At 46.9% G+C, this 10,628-nt stretch overlaps 1 protein-coding gene across 1 annotated transcript in view; it reads right to left on the bottom strand.

Moving 5' to 3' along the window:
* Nucleotides 1-3,149: 3,149 nt before the first annotated feature.
* Nucleotides 3,150-10,628, bottom strand: part of Spaca6 (sperm acrosome associated 6) — a 12,273-nt gene continuing 4,794 nt past the window's right edge. Inside the window, exons 3-9 of the mRNA XM_026778470.1 lie at nt 5,980-6,048; nt 5,385-5,408; nt 4,674-4,751; nt 4,486-4,595; nt 3,984-4,140; nt 3,695-3,905; nt 3,150-3,284 (exon numbers count right to left, since the gene is read on the bottom strand). Of these exons, the coding sequence (XP_026634271.1) occupies nt 3,251-3,284; nt 3,695-3,905; nt 3,984-4,140; nt 4,486-4,595; nt 4,674-4,751; nt 5,385-5,408; nt 5,980-6,048 (683 nt within the window). The 3' untranslated portion in view covers nt 3,150-3,250. The remainder of the gene's footprint in view (nt 3,285-3,694; nt 3,906-3,983; nt 4,141-4,485; nt 4,596-4,673; nt 4,752-5,384; nt 5,409-5,979; nt 6,049-10,628) is intronic.

Raw genomic sequence — 10,628 nt, 5'->3', positions numbered from 1 at the left:
CTTTAACTCTTTCTTCACTTGTAGGCAGGCAACAAACGTGTAGTCACACACTACTACTGCCTTGTAAGGAGCTCCTCAACCCTGCCAAAACCTAAGAGATTCAAAACCATGGGCCAAAATAAAATATCCCTTTCTTGTTTCTATTGGGTACTGTGGTTACAGAAACAGGGAAGTAACTGATATAGTACCTGTGCAATGTATGATCTTCCATGGCTCAGCGTGGTGATCTGAATGAGAAATGTCCCCCATTCGTTCACACATACTGGTTCCCTTATTCTCCTGTTGTGCTGTTTGGGGGAAAAATGAAATTAGGGCATAGAGTCTTGTTGAATGATGTATGTCGCTATGGATGGCTTTCCTGAACTTACAGCCTCACTGCTCTTCCATGTGGCTCCCTTGGCTTCCTCTGTGTATTTTGAGATGTGTTCTCTCAGCTGCTTGCTGCCCTATATCCCTTATCCTCATGGCCTATCCCTCTGGAACCATAAGCTAAAATGAACTCTTGTTTCTGTTCGCGCTTTCTCATAGCAATAGACAATTCACAAATATATTCAGAAACTGTTAGTGACTTAAGGTAGAGAAAAATTGAAACCTTGCAATGGGAAATACCCTGCACAACCTGACCTGTCTTGCCCTTTCCTTCCACTCTGAGTTCACAGTGTGTTCATCCCATAACACTTTGCTTCGGGCCCTCCTGCATACCTGCAACTGCTGCACCAGGGCTCTCAAACATGTACACAGCTCACACTTTCCATTCCTTCCTCAAATGTCAGCTTCCCAGTCAGACTGTCTTCAGAGCCAACTGCCACTGTTCCTCACACACTATTCCAAAACTCTCCCTTATTTTTCCCTCACAAATATTATGTGTTTTAATTTCTTGTTTACTGTTCAGGACATAAGCAATACAGGGGTTTGGGAAATGGCTCACTCAGTGCTTAGCGTGCAAACAGAAAAACCTGAGCACAGAAACCCCACCAACTAGGAATACTGGCACATGTAATCCCAGCTCTGGGGAGGCAGAGCCAACAATATGCCTGAGACGTACTGGCAGGCCTGTCTAGCCTAATGCACAAGCTCCAAATCCAGTGAAAGACCTTGTCTCCCATTATAAAAGTGGGTGTCAATTGAGGAAGACACCTGATACCAATCAGAGTCCTCCACATGTACCATGTACCCACACACATGTACACAGAGCACATTGAAAAATTAATGACAGAAGGAAGGGTTGGTGGGAGTAAGGACACTAGTGAGACAGGGCAAGACTAAGCTATGTTTAGAAGATGAGAAGACTCAACCTTTGCTATCATCATTGGAAAGCAAAAAAGTGCAGGAGAGTGCTTAATCAGTAATCATGTTTAGGGCTAGGACATAGCTAGTTGGCATAGCACAAACCAAACAGGCACAAAGCATGCCATTCTGCCGCCAGCACTGCATAAAACTGGGACCAGTAGTGCACTTATCTTACTAGCACTTGGAAAGCAGAGGCAGGAGAATCAAAAGTTCAAGGTTATCTGAGTTTTAGGTGATCCTTGGCTATAAGAGACTTCCTAAAAAACTCGCCATCTGGGCTGGTAGGATAGCTCTGCAGTAAAGAGCACTGGCTGCTCTTCCTGAGGACCAGAGTTCAATTCCCAGCACCCATATGGCAGCAACTGTCTAAAACTCCTGTTCCAGGGGATCCTATACCCTTACAAAGACATGTATGCAGGCAAAACATTAATGTGCATAAAATACAAATAAATAAATAATTAATAAAACTAGCTGTCTATTATGCCTACATGGAGCATGGGGGCAGAGGTGGGAGGAGGGAAGACACAGAATAGCACAGACTGCATATGGAACAGGAACTAGTCAAAGAAAGTCAATTGTGGGCTGGTGCCTGTGCAACGGACTTCCTGGAGGAAGAGAGGAAAAGGTCCAAACATGGAACAGAGCTCTCAAAGTTCAGGGGACCAAAGCTGAAGCCACCCGAGCTGAAAAGTAACAAGGAAGACATGAGAGGGGATACAAGCTATACAATAAAACAAGTTTCTGATGGTTGTCACGGGCATTTACTGAGCTGACAAAAAGGTAGACATGAGCAGGGGGGCAGCAGCAAGGGATAAGAGAAAAGGAGGTTATGAGGAGAGAAGGAAGAAAAAAACACATTCCTGTAAAAGAAAACCTGGGGAGGCCGAGAATCATCATGGACACCATAGGGAGAAAAGAGAACTGCAGGGTAGGATGAAAGCTCTCTTCTTGCATGGGAGACACAATTAGGAAGACCAACAAGGGCCAGAATGTGGGGACCTTTGGAAGTTTAACAAGGAATTAGATTTGATTTCAGTGACAACAGAAAGCCATTGATGAGTTTAGGGCAGAGAAGTAACCCACTGTGACACACTTAACTAATAGGGATCTGAATCCATCCTGAGAACCTGGATGTAAAAAGCCTGCAGTTGTAATTCTAGGGCTGGTGAGGTGGTGACATGTTGACGCTTGGAGCCTGCTGGTCAGCTATCCTGATCAGGCAAGTCTTAACCATTGAGAAACCCTGTCACCAAAACACAGTGGTTCGTGCCTGAGGAATGATGACACTTGAGGTTGACCTCTGGCCTCCACATGCACGTACATGTACACAAATGTGCCCCACCATAGAAAGAAATCAGCCTTGGCATGTAGCTCTCCTGTCTAGAATCCAAAGTAAGGGGCTAGAGGTGTGGTCCAGTGCTAGAGCGACAGGGGCTGGGGGTGTGTGTGTGACTTAGTGGTAGCACCCTATCTAAAATATTCCAGTGACTGGCTGAGGTATGGCTTAGCAGTAGTGCTTCAGTCTAGAATCCTCTAGTAAGGGGTTAAGGGTGTAGCCCAGTGGTTTTTGTACTGAACTGCTAGAAGGCTATAGGTGCTACTTCTGGAAGGGAGAAAGCTTTGCCGGGGGCGGGGGGATTTTGCGGGGAGGGATACCATATAGTACCCTAAGGGTATTTTCTATAGATGGAAAAGTCAAGGAATCTGCTGGAGTACAGAAGGGTCTGAACTGGTGCTCAGAGACCTCAACAAAGAGCCCCCCAAACTGATAGCCTACGTCCTGTCACCATACACGGAAACATTGGGGGGTACTTTGTCCTCCCTAAGGTGAGCAGTGATCTCGTCAAAACAAGCCACTCCGCAAAACCAACAACAAAAAAACAGAAAACAAACGAGAATCCAGAACTGAAATACATTCTTTATTTCAGGGAAGAATGTCAAATCAGGGCAGATATCCTCGTTAGCTGCCACTTAAGTACCATCGAAAAAACACCCTGGGAAAATAAACGAGTGTGTGTGTTGAAGGAGGGCCCAGTGACAGAAACACATTAGGATTTCAAAATGCAAGGAGAGCCTAGACCTGAGTCTACAAGGAGCCCTGGTGTCGAGACTATGTAAGTTTATGAGCTATAAGGATAGACTCTGGATTTCTCAGCCTGGGCAAGGAGGGCTAGGACCTGGACTTCTGGCTCTGAGAAAAAGGGGTTAGGTCTCCTAGGTCTGAAGGAGAATTGGAGGCTAGAACCCTGAGTCTAAGGATGGTAGTCTAGAGCCTAATACACCTTTAGTCTGAGAAGACCTGGGTTGGGCTCAGGGAGGAGGCTGGGGTCTGGACTCCTGGGTCGGAGGCTTGCGGCATGGACAAGGGGAGCAGCGGGAGGCGAGGGTGGAAGCTGGCACTCACCACACTAGCACAGTGACGCTAGCAGACACGAGTGCAGCAACAGCCGCGAGCAGGAACAGGTTGCCAAGCGTCAGAGCCTGGGGCCTGGCAAGCAGTTCGCTTAGGCTGGGCCTCCAGGGCTCGATCATTTCCGCCTCCCGCGGCGTCCAATGTATCACTTCCCGGAACGTGACCTGGAGCTCAGTCTCCCCAGGCGGAGGAGGGCCGGTCACTGCCAGAGCGCGCGCGTTAGAGGGCGAAACCCCGCCCTCGGCCCCCACTTCTCCTCACATCCTTGCCCCGCCCGCACCGTTCAGATAGAAGTAGAGCCGCGCCAGGGGTCGTTGGTCGTGCAGGATCACGCAGGAGAAGGTCCCGCGGTGGGTGGGTTGCACTGGCCGGATCCGCGCCAGGTACCCGTGGGCCCCTGGCACATCACGGAAGTAGGACACGTCCTGAGTCCGAAGCTGCGAGATGGCGGGTCTGAGGAGCTCAAATGCACCCGGACTCAGCCGGAACGGGCAATCCCCGCCCAGTGCACACCCCCTCCCCAAGCCCTGACTCAGCTCGCAAGCCTCTCACTCGTCTCGCTGCCATGAGTAACCCTTCCCAGCATTCTTAAAGTCTGACTCATAATGCACATCCAAGCACTGGTCTTCCATATATTTAACCTCAATCTTTCCCTAGGTCTCCGACTACCCTCTCGCATTAAACCCAACCCGTATGGCCCCATACCCTGAACTTAGCCTCCTCCATTCCCCGGAGCAGAACCGATCCCTTAAAGCCCTCCAGCAGGCCCTGTTCCGACTCACACCTCCTCCCGCGAATTTCCATGAGTAAGTGATTTCCGATTCAGGCAACTGGAAGCCCACGACACAAGAAAACAAAGCCTGATCCCCTCGCTTCACCGTCAAGTCCTGAACTGAAGAGAGGAAAGGTCGTTCTGGCAGGCCTGCACAAGCCCCGCCCCTTCCCTGGCTTGCCTTCGCGGCCGCCTCACCTGGACAGTCTAGAGGGAGGTCACAGACTGTGGAAAAGCAGCCCCAGCAGTAGAAACGCCTACTGACCTCCTGGACGCCTGTGAGCCGAGACCAGGAGTGTCTCCAGGTCAATTCTCTGGACCTTGTTGAATCTATGGGAACTCCCAGGGTTCTACTGGCGAGGTGAAAGACAGACCCCACATTTTCTGCACTATTTGGATAACCCTACTTAGTTGGCCCCCAGGTCACCTCCTGGTTTGTTAAGCCAGTTTTCTACATTACACTTAGGTTTTGTTTCTGTGTTGTAGTCACTGGGAATGGAACCTACGGGTTTATGCACGCTAGTCAAACTTCCTTCCACGAAGGCATGCCCTCATCCCCTGACTGGGAGATTCTAGACAAGTGTTCCTGTGCTGAGCCTTATCTTCAGAATTCTTTTTAGATTTTGTCTTGAGACAGGGTCACCCTAGGTTGCCCGACGTGGCCTAGAACTTTATGTAGCCGTAGTGGCCTTGGATGTGTGATCTTCCTGCCTTAGCCTCTGGAGTAGCTAGGATGGCAGGCCTTCACCAACAGGGCCTCTTGCTAGGAAGTTTTGGCAGAATACCTAGTTTATGCACTTTCCTATTGACTTCCTTTGGTTCTATGGTCCACTCATGGTCTGCATCTTAGGTTCCACGTTTCCACCCCAGCTTCCCCTACTTTTTTTAAGTATGGGACTAAATCCTTACCACAAGGAGGGATGCAGTCCTGGACTGTGGAGAGAAAGGAGGAGGCATTAGGACCCAGAGAGTTGACAGAGAGACCTACCTATAGACCCTCCAGAAGGCATTTCCCTCAGGCCTATGGCCCTCTGGTGGAATAGTTAGGACTTGCAGTCCTCTACTCTGGAGAACAAGCCTAGGCTCCTAAAGCAGCATTTGGAGGGCAGAACAGAGCATATTGTTCCTAAAGGGCAGGGCCGGGTTCGCAGCACTTCATCCAGAGGGTGCAGCAAGGCCAAGTGTGTCAAGTTGAAAGCCTACAACTAACAAGGAAAAGTGAAATGGGGGGGAGGGGCACAGGAGCCTTGAGGAGGAATCAACCTTGAAGTATTAATTACCCTTGGAAGTGGGAGAATCAGCACCTAATTAGTAGGCCCAGATAGAGAAGCACCAACTAAAGAGGATGCCTTTGAACACAGGGCTAAAAGCAGATTGATTGTCACATGATCTGTCCTGGGCTAGGAAATCCACTGGTCCCAGGGTTTAGGCAGGATTCAAAGTGTACAAATGTCTGTGTGTGGCATATTGTGTTTGCAGGGGGCGGAGCTGGAGGCTGGTTTACCTTTTTTAAGCTGTTGAATGGTCTTCTTCATTTTTGCTGCAGCAATAGGGAAGGCAGCCTTAAAGGACCCTGGGGGATGAAGCAGGGTGGTTGTACTAAAAGCCCTTTCCCTATGGCCGAATAGTCAGGACTTGCTGTCTCTCCCATAGGTACATGCTGTGTTTCTAGCTCCCATAGGTCCAAAGGGAAAGCTGGCAAACTTCTTCAAGATGCTCTTTCTGCCTCCCGACAGCACTATTCATTTATATCTTAGTGGAAAGGGAAGAACAATGATTAACTCTTCTGCAGGGCTTACTAGGCCCTACAATGCTGGTTGTTTCCTTTCTCTGCTGAAGCCCTCTTGCTGACTTTCAATTTCCAGGTTACCCTTACCTTGCTTATAAATGTCTTTTGCCCAGCTTTCCATCATTCTGTATATCTTACCATCTCAAGTGTCACTGCAGGGGTTTTGATTACCCCAAATCTAAAGTTCCCCACTTTTATCTCATTGTGCCTCTTTCAGTTTACATAGACTTCACCAGATGCAATTACACATATGCAAATTAGATGTTAAGATATGATAACAGCATAAGTCCATCTTCTTGGTATTTTGTTTTAAGACGGTGGCTCACTATGTTCCAGGCTGGCCTAGACTTCTCTATGTAGCCCAGGCAGGCCTTGAACTCAGAGATCTGCCTACTTCTAACTTAACAGTGCTGGGATTAAAGGCACAACCATACCCGGTTCCCTTTTTGTACGCTTTTAATTAATGTTTTTTGTTCTTTGAAAATTTCAGATATGCATGCAATGTATTTTAATTATATTCATTCCCTCCCCTATCTTCTTCCAGACCCTATACTTCCCACTTGTCCTAAACCTCTTCATTTATTTTTTTTTTCCCCGTAACTGTAATAACCCACTCAGTACAATCTGTGATGACCATCCAGTGGTGCACCTACCTTCAGTGAACCTACCAACCTATCAGGGACTGCATGCACCCTTGAGGACAACTGGCTCTCCCCATCCATTTGCCTCCATTTGGGGTGGAGTCTTGTGAGCCCCTCCCCACAGCACTGGAATGTTGACGGACTTGATCTTGGTCAGGCAACTACAGCTGCTGTGAACTCAGGAGTACATTGGTCCAGTCAAGTCCACAAACCGCTTGCTTTGTCTAGTCCTCTCAAACCTCTGACTCTTAACCTTTCTACTCTTTTCTCAATGTTCTCCAAGCTTCCACCTTTTGAATACAGCATCCTCACGAAAGGGTCCCGAGTCTTACAAATCAACCCAATAAGTATATGTCTAGTGAATTTGAGAGTCCAGCAGGACAGTAGGTCACCAGCTGTAGCCTTAGACCCAAATGTATCACCTGGATATGATAAACACCAGGCAGTAAAGTGTTTCTTTTTCTCTTGTTTGTTCCCTATTTTTTTCTTTCTTTCTGTTTTTATTTTTTATTTTGTTTTTTTAAAGATAGGGTTTGTCTTTCTAGCCCTGGCTATTCCTCTATAGACCAGGTGGGCCTTGAACTTTGAGATCCAGCAGCCTCTGCCTCCCAAGTGTTGGGATTAAAGGTGTGCACCATGACAGCCAGCTTGTTTCCTTTTTATTTATGAACTATATAAATTCAATATACAACTTTGGGGCAGTTATATAAAAGTTTCTTATCTTGGTCGGTAGATGGTGTTGGGTGCTTTTAATCCTAGCAACTGGGAAGCAAAGACAGGAGGACTTCTATGAGTTCAAAGCCAGCTTGGTCTACAAAGTGAGTTTGAGGACAACCAAGGCCACAAGGAGAAACCCTGCTTCAACATAGCAAAAATATTGATATCTCTTTGCAAAGCAATGGGGAGGCGGCTGAAGAGATAGTTCTGCAGTTATGACAGTGTCTTGCTGAAGACCCAGTTCTGTTTCCAAGCACCCATGTCAGAAGTTTCACAACCATCTGTAAATCTAACTTCAGGGCATCGGATGCCCTCTCCAGGACTTCAGAGACTCCTGAACCAATGCCCTGTGCACCAATGCCCTGCTCCCCCCATCCATATAATTAAAAATAAATCTTAAAAAAAAATAAATGGATTGCCAACACACAAAAATGATGTCAGAAAAATGCTTGGCATCTTTTAAAAAAAAATATCGAAAGCTATATAACAAAGACCATAGTGCCATAAAGCAGCAATTAGCAGTTGTGACCACCACTGTCTTTAAACAGAACATTTCCCAGTCATTGTCATCCCCCACCCCCACCCCCCGGCCAACCACTATTCATTTCTACCCTTTTATACTATTATGTTCTGAGCCCTTAATTCTCACCACCACAGTACCCTCCAGATCATGAGATGGAGCTCACCAGAGACCAACAAGACAAAGGGTCCTTCTGGTGGAAATGGCTGGGACAGTGTGCATCCCCACCCCATTCATATGTGCAACCCTAATCCCCAGTGCAGTATGGAAGAATGGCACAGTACTTGGAGCCAACATTCTTAGAGGTGTTAAAATGACATCATTTGGGTACACCTTAGACTAGTATGATAGTTCATCTTTATTGTCAGATTCCTAGGATTTAGAATCACCATGGAAGTAAACCTCTGGGCCTGTCGAGGGGTGGGAAGACCTACCCTGTATGTGCTTTGTACCATACCATGGACTGGGGTCCCAGAGTGAATCAAAATGAACAAATTGAATACCAGCACTCATTTTTCCCTGCTTCGAGGCTGTGTATGCAATGTGATCTCCCGCTCCTGCTGTGACTTCCTGCCACAATATAGCAGTGGTTCCCAACCTTCCTAATGCTGTGACCTTTAATACAGTTCCTCATGCTGTGGTGACCCCAACCATAAAATTATTTCTGTTGCTACTTCACAACTGTAACATTTACTACTGCTATGAAATTATCATGTAAACATCTGTGTTTTCCAGTGGACTTAGGCGACCCTTGGGAAAGTCCCAAAGAAGTCATGACCCACAGGTTGAGAACCACTGGACTATACTCTAAGTGAGCTAGGATAAACCTTTTCTCCATTAAGGTTATTGTCTTGTAATCTGTCACAGCAATGAGGATGGTGACCAGAATATATGTGTGTATGAAACTATCAACGAACTGAAGGCATTAACTAAAGAGTGGCATATGTTGTCTACAGAGAAGTACCAAAGCCAAGAAGCTGGTTTTGAGGTCATTCTCTTAACCATAAAGAGCTGGAGTATGACCTAGTGCCGTAAGGCCTCACCCAAGCTACATCTAGGAGCCAAATCAATGACTCCCAGGAGGGTATGAGTGGGTGGGATATAGCAGGTATACCACGGAGACCTGTGAGGTGGGCAAGGGTGGGACAGGTTTAAGTATCTAGTACACACAGGGTCAGGAGCAAGGGGAAATATGTTAACAGGGTAAGTGGAACATGGATTATGCCAGCTGAACCATGATGGTACAAAGAGTGCTGCAATCAGTGACGGGCATGTGTTAGGAGCTCGGACACTGGGGTTGAGTCCTGGCACATAGAGCTATGAGGACATCTGTTTCACACAGAGGTCTATTTATCCATGAATCACAGAGCTGCCTCCGTACACATGTGAGGTTGGTCAGGTGACAACTCTCTAGTCCTCAGTTTCCCCATGCATAAAACAGCAATGGTGGCAATGTCTACTACAAAGACCTGCGTGGACAGGATTGAGTGCAATGGGAAATGGAATCTTTTTCATTCTCAGCTATTCTGTGGCTTACTTTGGCATGCACATTAGCCTTGAGTTTGAGGTTCCCTCACACCTGGGCAGAGTACCATTGACTGCTACACTCTCCAAATTTGAGATGGGGAAACTGATGTATGAAGAGATTAGGGAAGTTGGATGTGGTGACACAGTCTCTCTCCCACATGAGATCAAGGGCAGCCTGGGCTATGTAGTGAGACATTCCTTGAAAACAGAAAGGATAAATAAAATAAACGCCAAGGTCACAAAGTCACTTGTAAACTCAGGCCTCCATCCTTATCCATTTATGAGTCATTTTTTTAAGATTTATTTACTTGTGTGTCTGTCTATGAGTGTGTGCATAAATCTGTAGGACATGGATCTGCTCATACCCATGGAAGTCAGAAAGCAGTGACAGGTGTCCTCTGAGGCACAGACTCTCTGATGTTCCAATTAAAGTGTTCTCAAGTATGCTGGAAGCTGTGTCTTCATTTACTGTGGGCTTGGGGTATTAAGGGTGCAGGGGGACACCGCAGCACTTGTTTTGATAGTGCTGGAACTCAAACTGTAGTTCTCATGATTTCACAGCAAGCACTCTTAACCACCAAACCATTTCTCTCTAGCTGTCTCCACTTTTGTTTGTTGGGATAGGTTCTCACGGAGACCAGAGAAATCTCCAGAAAACTCATGGATGTATACACATGCTTAAAAAAAAAAATTAAAACAGGAGCCAGGTAGAGCTGTGGTGGCGCACATCTTTGTTCCCAGCACTTGAAAGGCAGAGACAGATGGCTCTATGTGAAGCCAGCCTGGTCTACATACAGAGTGACTGCCAAGACAGGCTCCAAAGCTACACAGACAAACCCTGTCTTGAAAAACCAAAAACAAAACAAAAACAGGAAATCAAAAAACAAAAAACCAGGAGCCAGGCAGTGGTGGCGCATGCCTTTTTAATTCCAGCAGAGGCAGGCGGATCTGTGAGTTGG

Source organism: Microtus ochrogaster, unplaced genomic scaffold (genome assembly GCF_000317375.1).
Source record: "Microtus ochrogaster isolate Prairie Vole_2 unplaced genomic scaffold, MicOch1.0 UNK172, whole genome shotgun sequence".
NCBI lineage: Eukaryota > Metazoa > Chordata > Mammalia > Rodentia > Cricetidae > Microtus > Microtus ochrogaster.
Note: the sequence above shows the minus strand (reverse complement) of the source record. Positions and strands in the feature narration are given on the sequence as shown.